Source organism: Oncorhynchus masou, chromosome 20 (genome assembly GCF_036934945.1).
Source record: "Oncorhynchus masou masou isolate Uvic2021 chromosome 20, UVic_Omas_1.1, whole genome shotgun sequence".
Lineage (NCBI taxonomy): Eukaryota > Metazoa > Chordata > Actinopteri > Salmoniformes > Salmonidae > Oncorhynchus > Oncorhynchus masou.
Window position 1 is genome coordinate 9,870,808 of NC_088231.1, and position 19,390 is coordinate 9,890,197.

General features: G+C 45.0%; 2 protein-coding genes across 3 annotated transcripts in view; both read right to left on the minus strand.

Moving 5' to 3' along the window:
* Nucleotides 1–19,390, minus strand: part of LOC135506901 (zinc finger protein 777-like) — a 199,309-nt gene that overhangs the window by 96,617 nt on the left and 83,302 nt on the right. The gene's annotated exons all lie outside the window — the stretch shown is intronic.
* Nucleotides 196–13,986, minus strand: LOC135506907 (zinc finger protein 606-like). Its single transcript, XM_064926336.1, has 6 exons — nucleotides 13,505–13,986; nucleotides 13,118–13,242; nucleotides 12,844–12,936; nucleotides 11,006–11,170; nucleotides 3,430–3,541; nucleotides 196–1,591 (listed from the first exon to the last, which is right to left on the minus strand). Exons 1-6 carry the CDS (start codon nucleotides 13,779–13,781, stop codon nucleotides 630–632), a joined length of 1,734 nt encoding a protein of 577 aa, XP_064782408.1. The 5' UTR covers nucleotides 13,782–13,986; the 3' UTR covers nucleotides 196–629.

The following is a 19,390-nucleotide window of genomic DNA, read 5'->3' on the forward strand; positions in this document are numbered from 1 at the left end:
CATGTCATCACACGAGTCATTCATGATGTGAAATGCAATCTAGTATTTTCAATTTTAAAATAAAATAAAGTAAGTCTTAAATAATTAGCATAAACAATAACCGTTCCATTTCGGAAATTGCATTCACAAATTAATTTGACAGTTTTTAGACTTTTCTGTAATTAAGGCATGAAAAAAAAACATTACAACATACTCTCTAGTATGCTTATACTTTATTACACATAATATACAAGCAGTGCTGGCTTCTTAACTCCTTTTTGATCTCCAATATTTTCCATAACTAGTCACATTTATTCCACTTTCCCTTTACCTCCTGAACAACCTGTAAATATTCCCACCTTTTGAGTTTATTTGTCATGTCCTCTACATCCATTTTGATGTAACGGTGTTCAAAGTTTGTTATGACCATTGATATATAAATCATTGATGCAATTATGATATGCTATAGGCATGGCCTGCCCACTCATTAGGCAGGATTAGGGGGCCGCCCATCCTGTTGATAACCCCTGATCTTCTCTGTCTCATCATACTCATTATTTCTTCAGTTCTCATCCTGTTCCCTACTACATCCAAAACCAACAGAATTAACTACAAACTGACTAAAACTACATTAAATATACTACATTACACTATACATGGGCCGTGTGCATTTTCTGCTGGTGTATCCTGAGATAGCTCCTCTCTGAGAACCTCTTCCCACAGTGTGTACAGGTGAAAGGTCTCTCTCCCGTGTGGACTTTCAGGTGCATCTTCATATGGTGCTGGCGGGAGAACCTCTTCTCACACTGGGGGCAGCTGTAGGGTTTCTCCCCTGTATGGACCCTCTGGTGCCTCTTCAAGTTGGACGAGTCTGAAAAACTGGCCCGGCACAGGTGGCAGCCGAATGGTTTCTCCCCTGTGTGCATCCTCTGGTGGATCTCCACCTGTTTGGGCAAACGGAAGGCTTTCCCACAGAACGAACACGGGAAGCGCTTCTCTTTGGCGCCGCCACCTTTACTGATTCCATCTCTACTACTGTCATTTGTCAATGGGCTTGTGTAGCCCTTTAGTGTTGAGGCACAGGCATTGTCTGAGGTCTGATTTAACATAAGGAGAGTGTGAGGAGGATGAATGCCAGGGAGTGTCTGTGTTGTCGCAGGGTCCATGTTCCAGTTGATAGATCCTATAGAAGGCAGGCTGAAGGCAGCACCTGTTAGGGGGTTAACCTGAGGCACCATCAATCTCTCTGACTCACAACTATAGGAGCAGGACGGAGCATCGCTAGTCGAGTCAGTCTCTTCTCTCTCCAGCCGCATACCGAAACCTCCCCGTCCACGCAGACCAAATCTACGCCTCGTCCTGGTCTCAGCCAGTCTGTTGTCATGGAGACTAAGTTCAGCTGTTGTTTTGTGTTCGACAGTCTGTTTCCTGTTAACATTGTTCTTCCGCAGCCCAGAGTTGAAGACGCTGTCCCATCCACTGACCTCCACTATGTCGCCTCTGGTCCTGGCCTGCTCAGTGATGTCGTCCCCCGGGCCATTGACTGCACCCGTCTGGGTCTGGGAATCCAAGATGGCCACCCAGTCTCCCCTGTTAGCCTCCAGCCAAGCACCTGCAAGAAGAGGTTAGAAAATAGATCTTAAAAACATGGCAGAGGGAATTTAGGGAATTTGACTCAATAATAGGGAATTTGACTCAATAACTTGGTCAAGTTCATACATTGTGTGTTTTGTATTTAAACATAAGTTGTACTGATTAAATTTTTATGAATGAAGAAAATAAATAAATAATAATAGCCAGGTGCATCACTATTCCCACTGAAGATCTATTACTATTAGTATGTAGGCTATATGTACACTGCTCAAAAAAATAAAGGGAACACTTAAACAACACAATGTAACTCTAAGTCAATCACACTTCTGTGAAATCAAACTGTCCACTTAGGAAGCAACACTGATTGACAATAAATTTCACATGCTGTTATGCAAATGGAATAGACAAAAAGTGGAAATTATAGGCAATTAGCAAGACACCCCCAATAAAGGAGTGTTTCTGCAGGTGGTGACCACAGACCACTTCTCAGTTCCTATGCTTCCTGGCTGATGTTTTGTTCACTTTTGAATGCTGGCGGTGCTTTCACTCTAGTGGTAGCATGAGACGGAGTCTACAACCCACACAAGTGGCTCAGGTAGTGCAGCTCATCCAGGATGGCACATCAATGCGAGCTGTGGCAAGAAGGTTTGCTGTGTCTGTCAGCGTAGTGTCCAGAGCATGGAGGCGCTACCAGGAGACAGGCCAGTACATTAGGAGATGTGGAGGAGGCCGTAGGAGGGCAACAACCCAGCAGCAGGACCGCTACCTCCACCTTTGTGCAAGGAGGAGCAGGAGGAGCACTGCCAGAGCCCTGCAAAATGACCTCCAGCAGGCCACAAATGTGCATGTGTCTGCTCAAACGGTCAGAAACAGATTCCATGAGGGTGGTATGAGGGCCCGACGTCCACAGGTGGGGGTTGTGCTTACAGCCCAACACCGTGCAGGACGTTTGGCATTTGCCAGAGAACACCAGCATTGGCAAATTCGCCACTGGCGCCATGTGCTCTTCACAGATGAAAGCAGGCTCACACTGAGCACATGTGACAGACGTGATAGAGTCTGGAGACGCCGTGGAGAACGCTCTGCTGCCTGCAACATCCTCCAGCATGACCGGTTTAGCGGTGGGTCAGTCATGGTGTGGGGTGGCATTTCTTTGGGGGGCCGCACAGCCCTCCATGTGCTCGCCAGAGGTAGCCTGACTGCCATTATGTAATGAGATGAGATCCTCAGACCCCTTGTGAGACCATATGCTGGTGCGGTTGGCCCTGTGTTCCTCCTAATGCAAGATAATGCTAGACTTCATGTGGCTGGAGTGTGTCAGCAGTTCCTGCAAGCATAAGGCATTGATGCTATGGACTGGCCCGTCCGTTCCCCAGAACTGAATCCAATTGAGCACATCTGGGACATCATGTCTCGCTCCATCCACCAACGCCACGTTGCACCACAGACTGTCCTGGAGTTGGCGGATGCTGTAGTCCAGGTCTGGGAGGAGATCCCTCAGGAGACCATCCGCCACCTCATCAGGAGCATGCCCAGGCGTTGTAGGGAGGTCATACAGGCACGTGGAGGCCACACACACTACTGAGCCTCATTTTGACTTGTTTTAAGGACATTACATCAAAGTTGGATCGGCCTGTAGTGTGGTTTTCCACTTTAATTTTGAGTGTGACTCCAAATCCAGACCTCCATGGGTTGATAAATTTGATTTCCATTGATCATTTTTGTGTGATTTTGTTGTCAGCTCATTCAACTATGTAAAGAAAAAAGTATTTAATAAGAATATTTAATTAATTCAAATCTTGGATGTGTTATTTTAGTGTTCCCTTTATTTTTTTGAGCAGTGTATTTATCTCTTACTTTGCTCCCCCATCTTTAGTCCACTCAGCAGATCAATGCTCTCTGGTCCGTCCTCTATCGTCTCCTCTTTGACCAGCAGCAGATCAGGCTTTCCATCCTCCATGTCTACTGACTGTAAGAGATACAGAGTGAGAGGATGTTGGATCAAGAAATCTGATATGAGCACCCTGCTATGGAGCATCTTCTGATCAGACGAGTGATTGCTATGAGTACTATGCAAATGTTAGTTGATTTGATCACTTGACATTCTTTATTGGTTTGCTAATTCAAAGGCATAGTCCCACACTTAAGACAAAATTAATCAAGATCAGGGCTTGTATTCACAAAGCGTCTTAGACTAGAAATGTGGCCGTAAGTACTGAGAATGGAGACATTTTAGTCCTACTCTTATAGGTAAAAATAAAAGCTATGCGTGAAGCCTCTTCTAGTCGACAGATATTTAGGACCCCTCATGAGTTGTCCTAACTGATTAAGAGTTACCAGCAAGTGTCTTGATAATAAGAAAAGGCAGAGGCTCCTGTACCCCATGCAATTGTTTTAGAGTTAGAGTTCAAAGAATGTTTTGATATTTCTATATGATCAACCAATAAATAATCTACGCTGAACAAAAACATACGCAATATGCAACATTAAAAAAAAATACACATCAGAGTTGATCAGGCTGTTGAGTGTAGCCTGTGGAATGTTGTCCCACTCTTCAATGGCTTTGTGAAGTTGCAGGATTTTGTCGGGAACTGAAACACCCTGTTGTATGCGTCGATCCAGAGCATTCCAAACATGCTCAATGGGAGTATGCAAGCCATGGAAAAACAGGGACATTTACAGCTTCCAAGAATTGTGTACAGATACTTGCGACATGGGCCTGTGCATTATCATGCTGAAACATGAGGTGATGGTGGAGGATAAATGGCACGACAATAAGCCTCAGGATCTCGTCACTGTATCTCTGTGCATTCATGTTGTCCATAGCTTATGCCTGCCCATACCATAACCCCACCACGGGGCACTCTGTTCACAACGTTGACATCAGCAAACAGCTCGCCCACATGACGCCATACACATCGTCTGTGGTTGTGACGCCAGTTGGACGTACTGCCAAAAAGACGTTTGAGGCGAGTTATGGTAGAGAAATTCACATTCAGTTCTCTGGCAACAGCTCTGGTGGACATTCTTGCAGTCAGCATGCCAATTGCATGCTCTCTCAAAACTTTAGACATCTGTTGCATTGTGTTGTTTGACAATGCTGCACATTTTATAGATAGGACCGTTTTATTGTCCCCAGCACACGGTGCACCTGTGTAATGAACATGCTGTTTAATAAGCTTCTTGATATGCCATACCTTTCAGGTGGATGGATTATCTTGGCAGAGGAGAAATGCTCACTAACAGGGATGTAAACTACTAATGGTGGAGTGGCTCACAACATTTGAGAGAAAAAAAGTTTTTTTTGTGCATATGGAAAATATCTGGGATCTTTAATTTTATCTCATGAAACATGGGACAAAAAAATGTACATGCTGTGTTTATATTTTTGTTCAGAATAGATCTACATGCTATCTTTTGCGCTTCTGACAATGATTTTACATGAGGCCTAAGTCACATGATATGCCTAAATACTTAGGCATAACCACTAGGCTAATAAATAATAAAATGTTTCTTTTGATTATTCAATTAACGTACATCGTGTTATTTCAAGTTATGAGTTGGGCAATTGACAGCATCTAGGGCCTACGGTTTGATGATTATTGATAGACCTTTCAAACGTTTTATGCAACATTATCGAGTTGATGCCTAGCCTACCGTGCCAGAAGTAATTTAGAGAATTGTTGAACGGGAGTACACGTGTGTTGATATAACAGCTATCCAACTTCTACTTTTAACAACCATACTGTATGATTCAGTGCAATATGCCTATCGCATTATAAAAAATATCAGAATTTCTTAAGATTATGCATGCCAACATTAGGAAAAAATGAAGAGAAGGCAAAGTTATCGTGTCAAGTGAAAGTTATAAAACATGTAACGTAAAGTTACATTCATATCAATAAACATTTTTTCAACAACTCCAAAGCAATTGCATGTGGCGCAGGAACCACTGACTCCTCATTTTTCTATTATCAAGGCACCGGCTGGTACCTCTTAACTGGTTAGGACAGCTCAAGAGGTGTCCTTAATACACTACAGTGCCTTCGGAAAGTATTCAGACCCCCTGAATTTTCCCACATTTTGTTACGGCCTTATTTTAAAATGGAAAAAGTAAAACAGGTTTTTAGAAATTTTTGCAAAGGTTTAAAAAAACAAAACAGAAATACCTTATTTACACAAGTATTCAGATCCTTTGCTATGAGACTCGAAATTGAGCTCAGCTGCATCCTGTTTACATTGTTCATCCTTGAGATGTTTCTACAACTTGGAATCCACCTGTTGTAAATTAAATTGATTGGACATGATTTTGAAAAGGCACACACCTGTCTATATAAGGTCCCACCAGTTGACAGTGCATGTCAGAGCAAAGAAATCAAGCCATGAGTTCGAAGGAATTGTCCGTAGAGCTTCGAGACAGGATTGTATCGAGGCACAGATCGAGGGAAGGAGCTCCAGAGTTCCTCTGTGGAGATGGGAGAACCCTCCAGAAGGACAAACATCTCTGCAGCACTCCACCAAGCAGGCCTTTATGGTAGAGTGGCCAGACTGAAGCCACTTCTCAGTAAAAAAAGGCACATGACAGCCCGCTTGGAGTTTGCCAAAAGGCATCTAGACCACAAGCGGGCACATGACAGCCCGCTTGGAGTTTGCCAAAAGACTCTCAGACCATGAAAAACAAGATTCTCTGGTCTGAGGAAAGAAAGATTGAACTCTTTGGCCTGAATGCCAAGCGTCACATCTGGAGGAAACCTTGCACCATCCCTACAGTGAAGCATGGTGGTGGCAGCATCATCATGCTGTGGGGATGTTTTTCAGTGGCAGGAGACTCATCAGGATCGAGGGAAAGATGAACAGAGCAAAGTACAGAAAGATCCTTGATGAAAACGTGCTCCAGTGAGCTCAGGACCTCAAACTGGGGCAAAGGTTCACCTTCCAATAGGACAACGGCCCTAAGCAAATAAGCCAAGAAAACGCAGGAGTGGCTTGGGGACAAGTCTCTGAATGTCATTGAGTGACCCAACCAGAGCCCAGACTTGAACCCGAATTAACATCTCTGGAGAGACCTGAAAATAGTTGTGCAGCAACGCTCCGCATCCAACCTGACAGAGCTTGAGAGGATCTGCAGAGAAGAATGGGAGATACAGATGTGCCAAGCTTGTTGAGTCAGACCCAAGAAGACCAAAGGCTGTAATCGCTGCCGAAGGTGCTTCAACAAAGTACTGAGTAAAGGGTCTGAGTAAAGAATTGTGTGTAGATTGATGAGCATTTATTTATTTTTAAGGCTGTAACTTAACAAAATTTGGAAAAAGTCAAGGGATCTTAATAATTTCTGAATGCACTGTATATATACACAAAATAATGTGGTACCCCTTCAAATGAATGGATTTGGCTATATCAGCCACACCCATTGCTGACAGGTGTATAAAATCGAGCACACAGCCATGCAATCTCCATATGAAAATTTGGCAGTAGTATGGCCTTACTGAAGAGCTCAGTGACTTTCAACTTGGCACCGTCATAGGATGCCAACTTTCTAACAAGTCAGTTCATCAAATTTCTTCCCTGGTCAACTGTAAGTGTTGTAGGCGGTAGGCCACACAAGCTCAGAGAACGGGCCGCCGAGTGCTTGAAGCGTGTAGCGCGTAAAAGTAGTCTGTCCTCAGTTGCAACACTCACTACAGAGTTCCAAACATCGTCTGGAAGCAACGTCAGCACAACAACTGTTCGTCTGGAGCTTCATGAAATGGGTTTCCATGGCCGAGCAGCCACACACAAGTCTAAGATCACCATGCGCAATGCCAAGTGTCTGCTGGAGTGGTGTATATCTCGCCGCCATTGGGCTCTGGAGCAGTGGAAACGCTTTCTCTGGAGTGATGAATCATGCTTCACCATCTGGCAGTCCGACGGATGCCAGGAGAAGGCTACCTGCCCAAATGCATAGTGCCAATTGTAAAGTTTGGTGGAGGAGGAATGATGGGGTGGGGCTGATTTTCATGGTTTGGACAAAGCCTCTCAGTTCCAGTGAAGGGAAATCTTAACGCTATAGCATAGAAAGAATCTAGACAATTCTGTGCTTCCAACTTTGTGACAAAAGTTTAGGGAAGGCCCTTTCCTGTTTCAGCCCGACAATTCCCCTGTGCACAAAACGAGGTCCATACAGAAATGGTTTGCCGAGATCGGTGTGGAAGTACTGGACTGGCCTGCACAGAGCCAGGACTTCAACCCCAGCGAACACCTTTGGGATGAATTCTTCTGAACCGGAAGTCGTCTAAACCGGAAGTATCAGAAGTCTTCTGAACCAGAACCCCAACAGAAGCAAGCCAGCTAACTAGCTAGTAGTCAGCTAACTAGCTAGTAGTCAGCTAGCCACTGCTAGCGGTCATCAGCTACCTCTAGCACGAACAACTTTCATCAGTCTGCACAGCACCACTCAAATCAGAGCAAATTGGACTTATTTTTCTCCATATCTCCGGATTCCTACCGCAAGCTCTGAACTTTTTTTCTTTCTTCACATGGATCATCACAGCTAGCTAGCTAGCTAGCTGCTATGCGAGTGGACACTCCTGGCTAACGTCCCTGTCCCGAAGCAAGAACCAATTGGCCTGGAGCTAGCCCTGCCAGGCCCATCTCTCGGCTAGCCAAAGATGCCAATCGGCCACTCCCTGGGCTACAATACCTATTTTACCAACTGGCAAAGGACCCCCGCCGACCCATCCCGACTGCACCACCGACGTGATTTGCCCGAGGGGGGTGTCTCAATTGGCTCCGCCGTTAGCCTGCTAGCCGCGGCCTGTTAGCTGTCCAGAGCACATCGGACTGTTAGCTTAACACCCCGGCCATCCTACAATCTAAGCTTGATGCCCTCAATCTCACACAAATGATCAATGGACCAACCAGGTACAACACCAAATCCATAAACACGTACACCCTCAGATATCATCCTGACCAACTTGCCGTCCAAATACACCTCTGCTGTTTTCAACCAAGATCTCAGTGAACACTGCCTCATTGTCTGCATCTGTAATGGGTCCACGGTCAAACGACCACCCCTCATCACTATCAAACGCTCCCTAAAACACTTCAGCGAGCAGGCCTTTCCAATCGACCTGGCCCGGGTATCCTGGAAGGGTATTGACCTCATCCCATCAGTAGAGGATGCCTGGTCAGTCTTTAAAAATGCCTTCCTCACCATCTTAAATAAGCATGACCCTTTCAAAAAAATTAGCACCAGGAACAGATATAGCCCATGGTTCTCTCCAGACCTGACTGCCCTTGACCAGCACAAAAACATCCTGTGGCATTCTGCATTAGCAAAATCTGGACCCCTGCAAATCAGCCTGGCTAAACAATCTGGAACCTCTCTTTCTAAAATGATCTGCCGAAACTGGTGCAACCCCTATCAACCCCTCTTTTGTATCATCTGAGATTCCCAAAGATTGTAAAGCTGCCACAGTCATCCCCCTCTTCAAAGGGGGAGACACCCTAGACACAAACTGCTACAGACCTATATCTATCCTACCCTGCCTTTCTAAGGTCTTCAAAAGCCAAGTTAACAAACAGATTACCGACCATTTCGAATCCCAACGTACCTTCTCCGCTATGCAATCTGGTTTCAGAGCTGGTCATGGGTGCACCTCAGCCACACTCAAGGTCCTAAATGCTATCATAACCGCCATCGATAAGAGACATTACTGTGCAGCCGTATTCAGCGACCTGGCCAAGGCTTTAGACTCTGTCAATCACCAAATTCTTATTAACAGACTCAACAGCCTTGGTTTCACAAATGATTGCCTCGCCTGGTTCACCAACTACTTTTCAGTGTGTCAAATCGGAGGGCCTGTTGTCCGGACCTCTGGCAGTCTCTATGGGGGTGCCACAGGGTTCAATTCTCAGGTCTACTCTCTTTTTGTATACATCAATAATGTCGCTCTTGCTGCTGGTGATTCTCTGATCCACCTCTATGCAGACGACACCATTTTGTATACTTCTGGCCCTTCTTTGGACACTGTGTTAACTAACCTCCAGACGAGCTTCAATGCCATACAACTCTCCTTCCGTGGCCTCCAACTGCTCTTGAATGCAAGTAAAACTAAATGCATGCTCTTCAACCAATCACTGCCCGCACCTGCCCGCCTGTCTAGCATCACTACTCTGGACAGCTCCGACATAGAATATGTGGATAACTACGTATAACTAGGTGCCTGGTTAGACTGCAAACTCTCCTTCCAGACTCACATAAAGCATCTCCAATCCAAAATTAAATCTAGAATCGGCTTCCTATTTCGCAACAAAGTATCCTTCACTCATGCTGCCAAACATACCCTCGTGACCATCCTACCAATCCTCGACTGTGGCGATTTCAATAGCCTCCAACACCCTACTCAACAAATTGGATAGTCTATCACAGTGCCATCCGTTTTGTCACCAAAGCCCCATATACTTCCCACCACTGCGACCTGTATGCTCTCGTTGGCTGGCCCTCGCTTCATACTCGTCGCCAAACCCACTGGCTCCAGGTCATCTACAAGTCTCTGCTAGGTAAAGCCCCGCCTTATCTCAGCTCACTGGTCACCTTAGCAGCACCCACCCGTAGCACGCACTCCAGCAGGTATATCTCACTGGTCACCCCCCAAAGCCAATTCCTCCTTTGGCCGCCTCTCCTTCCAGTTCTCTGCTGCCAATGACTGGAACAAACTGCAAAAAGTACTAAAGCTGGAGACTCATATCTCCCTCACTAGCTTTAAGCAGCAGCTGTCAGAGCAGCTCACAGATCATGGCACCTGTACATAGTCCATCTGTAAACAGCCCATCCAACTACCTCATCCCCATAATGTATTTATTTATTTATCTTGCTCCTTTGTACCCCAGTAATTCTACTTGCACATCTATCATTCCAGTGTTTAATTGCTATATTGTAATTACTTCGCCACCATGGCCTATTTATTGCCTTAACTCCTTTATCTTACCTCATTTGCACTCACAGTATATAGACTTTTTGTTTTCTTTTTCTCCACTGTATTATTGACTGTATGTTTTGTTTATTCCATGTGTAACTCTGTGTTGTTGTGTGTCATACTGCTATGCTTTATCTTGGCCAGGTCGCAGTTGCAAATGAGAACTTGTTCTCAACTCGAGATGTTTGACGATCAGGTGGCCACTTACACTACATGACCAAAAGTATCTGTCAAGTAGGTGGGACTCGTGACTAAAGAGGCTTCTTGCATAGCTTCTTTTTTTTAACCATAAGAGTAGGAGTAAAATATCTCTAGTCCCAGCACTTACGACCAATTTTCTACTCACAAGACTTCTAAGAGTAAGAGTACTGATCTAGGATCAGGCCCCCACCTGGTCAGCACTTCTACTCTGAGAGTCTTTGTGGATACGGGCCCTGACCGAAAGCCAAACAGACAGTAGTTCACAGTGGACTCACCTCAGTGAGACGGTGTGTGTTCCTGTGCTGCTCAGCTTGTTCCTCTGCGGGTTCAGGAAGAGGTGAAGTCTGGTTGTCATCGATGACCATGATCCCCTCAGTGTTCCCCAGACCCTCCTCACACCCCTCCTCCTTCACTAGCAGCCCCTCTGGGCCCTCCTCCTCCTGGAAGAGACAGCTGATACAGATTACACTCCCTCAGGTACGTACACACACTACGTTTGAGTCCTATACTGTCGTTACAGAATTATGTAATTGTTGTTAAATTCATCATGGTGGACATAAATATGATGGTGTGGGTAAATATGAGTCAAAAGTCTAACAAACCCAACTAAACTATTCTGACATGTACTGTAGGTTTTTGTTTATGTGTGAGTTTTTGTAGGTATATTTAGTAAGTCTATATTGGTTATAAAGCGCTGTTGGGTGTATGCAGAATAGGGTGAGATCGGATGTGATGTGTACTAAAGAAAGTCTCAATGAAAGTCTGAGAATAAAAAGTCCCATTTTGTGTTGTTTTTTTAAATAAAGAAGTTTTAAATTACATAATAATAAAAAAAAAATCAGCATGAACTTGATGAACTGCATTAATTTTCTCATTAAAAGTGTCTTGAAGAAAAATGTAAGTACTTGAATTAAGGTAATTAAATATGCATTTGTGAACATCATATATCCTACATAGTACAAACAATATAACATACTTTAGGGTTATATATGCCTTATATATCACACAGTGCCTGGATGCAATATTATACCCAGGAATATTGAACACTGAAATCTGTTACTCTTGTTATTCTAAGTGTATCTGTGGATATTTTCTGCTGACAACAATAAAAATGTATATTTGTCTTCAATGGTTAATTCTAAACATCAGAAACTAATCGAGTGGAATGTTTTTTCTGCTGGTGTATCCTGAGGTAACTCCTCTCTGAGAACCTCTTCCCACAGTGTGTACAGGCGAACGGCCTCTCTCCCGTGTGGACCTTCAGGTGGATCTTCAGATGGTGCTGGTGGGAGAACCTCTTCTCACAAAGGGGGCCGCTGTAGGATTTCACCTGTGTGGACCCTCTGGTGCCTCTTCAGGTTGCCAGCCTGGGCGAAGTGCATGTGACACTGGGTACTACTGAAGGATTTATCCCGTGTGGAACTACTGGTGGAACCACCTTCTGGAGGCAGCTAAAGCCTTTGTTACAGAACATGCAGAGGAACGATGTGGCTCCCCCTCCCTGAACCTGGCTCTAGCCCTGTCATTTGAATTCAATACCTGATCAAAAAGGCCGTGTAAATTGGAAGGCCCCATTGACGTGGACACTGGGTTGCAATCCCTGAACGCCTGTAAAGGGAAGCGGGACTCGACATTTGGATTTGTCTAAGATTTTCATGTAATCTAAGAAGTCTGTCCTGTGAGTGTCTGTCTCCTAGGTGAATATCTGCATTCCATGTGAAAGGAATGTCACCCTCCACTTTCTCAGTCACTTTATCTACCACTATAACTTCACCTTTCTTATCTAGGCACACTTCAGAGTATACACTACCACTGTACTGGTTCCAGTCTTCTCTAGACAGATCAATCTGTGCCTCTAAACCCAAGCATATTTTGCCAGGTCCATCTCTGTAGCGTAAGAACAAGACAGATCATCACCTCCAGTGTGTAACGCATCACCATCTACACAAGAATTAACAGCCCTTTGGCTCTGGTGAAATACCGGTAAATACTGAGCCGGGAGCAGGAAGACAGCCCAGTCTGCCCAGCCCCTCTGGGTCTGATCTGTGGTCAGATCCTGTGCATTACAGTTAAATGTCTCTGACATTAGGATGGCGTTCGGCGTGCCACTGACCTCCGCGATGCTGTGTCGTGGATCCTCTTCTTCAGTCCTTTCCTGCTTGACCAGGGACGATCCTCCAGGACTTGCAGCCTCTGCGTCTGCATCCTGACACAAGAAGAGGGGAGGTTATTACCGATACATGAGTAGAATTGGATAACAATGTCGTAGGGAAGTCTCACAAGCTCCCCTATGGCAGATAAATTAGGATGTCTATCTAAGCAAGTGAATAGCTGAGGGGAGCCTTTCTGAAATAAACTGGCCACATTTGATGTACTGTTACACTAACCTCTATCACAATAACATTTTGGGTTGAGGTTCCACTCCCCTCATCAACAGTGATTGGTTGGTCATCTCTCCATGTATTGTGTCCCACTGGCTTCACAAAGCTCCTGTGGCCTCCAGTGAGATGTCCTTCACATGAGAGTTATTGGGGGAAAATAGGTGTTTAGGTTAGGTACTGTCAATGCTGAACGCTATATGGTACAATATTGACAGTTTTGACAGTCTAGAATTGGCCAGGATGTAAAATTGTGTCTTTGTGCAATTTAGCTAAGTAATCTGTGGAATTACTGCATACGATCCAAAAACAGTCCAAGACCCAATTCTGGTTAACACATCTAGTTACACATGTACAGAGGGGTGCCCCGCTGCCTCGGCCTTCTGCAAAATGTACCTCTTTCCATTCCTCTGTATCGGTCGAGGATCTTGACACTACTGGGACGACTGGAGTGTGCGCGCTCTCGCGTTGTCTTCTCGGCGCGCTCCCGTGACACCTTCAGCTCCAGCAGCTGTAGTTTCCTCCGCAATCCCCTGTTTTCTTTCTGGCTTTGAGTTATTTCCAAACGAAACACTGCATAGTCGTCATCCACGAGTTTACAGACCTCTGCCACGGCTGCATTCGCTAGCACCTCCATGATGGAGGCTATTTGAGTGTGAAAAACCATGGCCATTGTTTGCTAACGATTAGCAAGCTAGCGTTACAGAGATAACATATATCAACCAAGTCCTGTCTCCAACGCGATTTAAAGAGGCATGTGATGCTGAGCAGTTAAATTAATAATAGTTTGAGTTCCATTGTGTTAATGTCTAAATAAAAACCCTAAAGAGAAAATTGTTCTTGGTCATGTTTACGTCAATACTTATCTGTTTTTTAAATGGCGGTTGGCAACCAAAAAGGTGCATTACCGCCACCAATTGGACTGGAGTTTGAGTCGATTACACGTGGTTTCCGTTAGGGAAGGCCTAGTCTGAAGTGCGCTCGGGCAATAACTCATTCTAAACAACGCAATTGTTTTTAAAAACTTTGGCAAAGAGAAAAGTCTACAAGACGCAATCCACTCTGTTTGTTACAAATTCTAGTTTTGGAAACAGAAAACTTTATGGAGATCAAATGTATAATAATCCATCCATCTTCTCCCACTTCTGGCCACCGGGCTTCCTCTCATCACCATATTTGGTCGTTAGTGGAAATTCCAACCGGATGCTTCAAATGAATACATCTGGTGAAATATCTGGCTCATTGTTCTATCTGTGGTGGCGGTGTCATAATATCCATAAAACCTAGCGGTCAAACACGGAAATGGTTCCAATAGTTTTTCCACCATTCATTTTTACAATAGGGGATTTTAGAAACACTTAAATTAAGGGCTGTGTTTTGTGTAGCTTTACCCTGGTGTTACGTTTTGATAAGTATGTAATTCTCTCAGACAAGGTGAATTTGATCAATATTCAGCTCTATTTACTCTCAGATTTGAAATGCTAATTAGCATCAAAGTAGACATCATGCAAGATCACAAATCCCTGCAAGGTCCTGAACGTCACATATCTAGCTGGCACCGTTGCTAACAGGTCAATTAAGAAATGTAGCCAATTTATTCATTACTACATTTAGCTAACATTGGATAGTTAATGCAGAGTTTGCCTTGATTCTACAGTCTCGTCCAGATCATCATGACATTTGTAGTTTTTTACGATAGCCACATTAGCAGCCAATTAGCATTTCATTTGTTGGTGTTAAATACAGGCGAATATATTGATAAAAGTTACTTTTCCCACATTTTGTTAGGTTACAGCCTTATTCTAAAATGTATAATTATTTTTCCCTCATCAATCTACAGATTTTTCCCTCATCAATCTACAGACAATACCCCATAATGAAAAAGCAACAACAAAAACGCGAAAATATTGCTATTTATAAAACAAAATAAACTGATATCATATTTACATAAATATTCAGACCCTTTATTCAGTATTTTGTTGAAGCACGTTTGGCAGTGATTACAGCCTCGAGTCTTCTTGGGTATGATGCTACAACCTTGGCACGCCTGTATTTGGGCAGTTTCTCCCATTCTTCTCTGCAGATCCTCTCAAGATCTGCCAGGTTGGATGAGGAGCCTTCCTTCAAAGCTATTTTCAGGTCTCTTCAGAGATGTTTGATAGTGTTCAAGTCCAGGCTCTGGCTGGGCCACTCAATGACATTCAGAGACTTGTACCGAAGCCACTCCTGCGCTGTCGTGGCTGTGTGCTTCGGGTCGTCGTCCTGTTGGAGGGTGAACCTTTGAACCAGTTTGAGGTCCTGAGCGCTCTGGAGCAGGTTTTCATCAAGTATCTCTCTGTACGTTGCTCCGTTCATCTTTGCCTCGATCCTGACTAGTCTCCCAGTCCCTGCTACTGAAAAACATCCCCACAGCATGATGCTGCCACCACCACAATGCTTCACCGTTGGGATGGTGCCAGGTTTCCTCCAGATGTGACGCTTGGCATTCAGGCCAAAGAGTTCAATCTTGGTTTCATCAGACCAGAGAATATTGTTTCTCATGGTCTGACAGTCTTTAGGTGCCATTTGGCAAACTCCAAGTGGGCTGTCATGTGCCTTTTATTGAGGAGTGGCTTCCGTCTGGTAACTCTACCATAAAGGCCTGGTTGGTGGAGTAGTGCAGAGAAGGTTGTCCATCTGGAAGGTTCTACCATCTCCACAGAGGAACTCTAGAGCTCTGTCAGAGTGACCATCGGGTTCTTGGTCACCTCCCTCCACCTCCCCCGATTGCTCAGTTTGAACTGGGGGCCAGCTCAAGGAAGAGTCTTGGTGGCTCCAAACGTCTACCATTTAAGAATGATGGAGGACACTGTATTTGGGGACCTTCAATGCTGCAGATATTTTTTGGTACCCTTCCCCAGATTTGTGCATCAACACAATCCTGTCTCGGAGCTCTACAGACAACTCCTTCAACCTCATGGCTTGGTTTTTGCTCTAGAATGCGCTGTCAACTGTGGGACCTTATATAGACAGGAGTGTGCAATCAATTGAATTTACCACATGTGAACTCAAATCAAGTTTAAGAAACATCTCAAGGATGATCAATGGAAACAGGATGCACCTGAGCTCAATTTTGTGTGTCATTGCAAAGGGTCTGAACACTTTATAAAGTATTTCTGATTTTTTTACATACATTTGCGGGGAAAAAACTGTTTTTACTTTGTCATTATAGGGTCTTGTGTGTTGATTGCTGGGGATAATAAATAAAAAAACATTTTTAGAATAAGGCTGTAACGTAACAAAATGTGGAAAAAGTCAATGGGTCTGAATACTTTCCGAAGGCACTGTACACAGTTATCAATGCGTAATGCCATGTTAAACCTACACAAAACACAGCTTTTAATTATTGTGCATTTTCTTACCCCCTTTTTCTCCTCAATTACGATCTTGTCTCATTGCTGCAACTCCCCAACAGACTCGGGAGAGGCAAAGGTCGAGTCATGCGTCCTCCAAACATAACTTGCCAAGCCACGCTTCTTTACACCCGCTTGCTTAACCCGGAAGCCAGCTACACCAATGTGTCGGAGGAAACACTGTTCAACTGACGACCGTAGGTCAGCCTGCAGGCGCACGGCCCACCACAAGGAGTCACTAGAGCGCCTGGCCAAACTCTTCACTAAACCGGACGACGCTGGGCCAATTGTCTGCCGCCCTATGGGACTCCAGGTCACAGCCTGGGATCGAACCCAGGTTTTTTGTACATATGACAGGAGTTTACACGTTTTGTTCCAGCCTTTCACTAACACTTCGTTCAACTAATTGTGGTCTAAATTGTAGACCATGAATAGTTGAACGTGGTGTTTGGGCCGGGCAGAAAATAAAAACTGTAAATACCAACCATATACAGTGCATTCAGAAAGTATTCAGACTCCTTTTTCCACATGTTGTTATGTTACAGCCTTATTCTAAAATTGATTAAATAGTATTTTTCAACTCATCAATCTACACATAATACCCCATAATGACAAGCAAAAACAGGTTTTTACTAATCTATGGCAAGACCTGAAAATGATCAGCAACCAATTTGACAGAGCTTAAAGAATTTTGAAAAGAATAATGGGCAAATGTTGCATAATCCAGGTGTGGAAAGCTCTTAGAGACTTACCCAGAAAGACTCACAGCTTTAATCACTGCCAACAGTGCTTATACAAAGTATTGAGGGGTGTAAATACTTAAGATATTTCTGTATTTAATTTTCAAGTAATGCGCACAAATAAAATAAAAAAACATGTTTTCACATTGTCATTATGGGGTATTGTCTGTAGATGGGTAAGACAACAAATATATTTAATCCTTTTTGAATTCAGGCTGTAACAACAAAATGTGGAATAAGTAAAGGGGTATCAACCTGCTGAAGAAGTACAATGGGAGAGAAAAGGGTGTGGCTTTGATGGCTGTGGAGAACAAGAAAAAGAGAAGGCCCTGCTACAGGTGCACTGTGGCCGAACTCTCCTGCCGGAGCAATCGAGACAGCTAGACAAGCTGATTATGCAATTCGGTAGGGTATTCTCGCCCTTCCCAGGACAAAAGATATCCTGTTTCATCATATTCACACTTAACCCGGCAAGAAGGTGCATATCCGGCCTTACAGGATTCCTGAGGCCCGCCAAGTCATCGCAATGAACGAGGTAAGGGAGATGCTGAGGAGCTATCGAGCTATCTACGAGTGAGTTGTCCAGTCCCATAGTCCTGGTCCCCAAACCTGACCATAGTATGAGGCTCTGCAATGACTTTAGGGGTGTAAACGCAATCTCTACGTTCAACGCGTATCCCATGCTCCGCGTGAATGAACTCCTGGAGTGCTTAGGAAAGGCCAAGTTCATCACCACCCTGGATTTGATGAAGGATATTTGCAAGTGCTGGTGGCTCCAGAGGACCACCCAAAGACTGCCTTCGTCACACCAGAGGGTCTTTTTCAGTATCTGAGGAAGCCCGTCGGACTGCAAGGGACTGCGGCAACTTTCCAACGCCTCATGGATGCCATTCTACGGCCCCATCAAGAGTACGTAGCGGCGTACATCGACTATGTGGTCATCCACTGCGAGGACTGGGATAGCCACCTCCTGCGACTACGGTCAGTGCTCGTGAGCCTGGAGGCTACATGGCTGACGGCCAATCAAAAAAAATGCTGCCTGGGTCTGTCCGAGGCGGAATACCTGGGTTACACCGTGGGGAACGGAAAAAATACACCCACAGGCAGAAAAGACCAGGGCCAAGACTGGCCCCGGCCTCAGACGAAGTGGTACGTCCAAGCCTTCTTGGGGATAACGGGATATTATCGCCATTTCATCCCTGGATATGCAACCATTGCCAACCCCCTCACAAACCTCACCAAGAAAAACCTGCCAAACTGTGTAGCGTGGAAGGACGAGACGGAAGACGCCTTCCAGTTGCTAAAAGATAGCCTGTGCTCTGATCCCGTCCTGCAGGCTCCTGACTTCTTCCAAGAGTTCATTGTGCAGGTAGATGCCTCAGATACGGGGCTCGGAGCCATCCTAGCTCAGAGTGAAGGCGAATTCTCTTAAGTAGGAAGCTCAGTGATCGGGAACAGAGAGATGCTACTGTAGAGAAAGAGGCCCTAGCCATTAAGTGGGCCCTCGATTATCTCCGGTACTACCTACTCGGGCGTAGGTTTGCCCTCGTTACTGACCATGCTCCCCTCACATGGATGGCCGGTAAGAGAAACAATAGCAACAGAATAGCCAGATGGTTTCTTGCTTCTCAACCGTTCTCTTTCCATGTCATCCACAGGTCTGGATCGAGGAATGGGAATGCAGACGCTCTGTCCCGACTCAACCAAGACGGCGCGTTTGGCGCCCGGCCGTCCGGTCCTGAGGGGAGGTAGGTGGAAGGACCACCAGAGGGCAAGCTGCACCCACGGACAGTAGCCCAGCCTGGCATGTGAGTCAAGGTGATCAGAGGCAATTAAGCACAGCTGACGATACTAATGAGCTATTCTCTTTTCCCTACAAGAGAGAGGAGGGAACCGGCAGAGAGAGGAGAAAGAAAAGTCTTTGCCTCTACAAAGGAGAGGCCGTACCTTTCGGAAGGGAGAAGAAGGGGACACACCACCTCTTGGGGATGGTCACCACAGATCCGGACGACCACCCGAAGAGAGCTCTCCATGGACGGATCATGAAGGCGGTGACACACTTGTTATTTATGTTATAGTTTAAAGCTACTCACCTTGTGTTCCTTGGTCTTGTGAAGAAGAAGATTTGTGTTTTCCGTGGAATATTATCC

Coding starts and splice junctions, on each gene's coding strand:
- LOC135506907 (XM_064926336.1), bottom strand. CDS start 13,781: ATGGCCATGGTTTTTCACACTCAAATAGCCTCCATCATGGAGGTGCTA. Junction 12,937..13,117: donor AAAATGTTATTGTGATAGAG/GTTAGTGTAACA, acceptor TTCTTGTGTCAG/GATGCAGACGCAGAGGCTGC. Junction 3,542..11,005: donor ACACACACCGTCTCACTGAG/GTGAGTCCACTG, acceptor TATCTCTTACAG/TCAGTAGACATGGAGGATGG.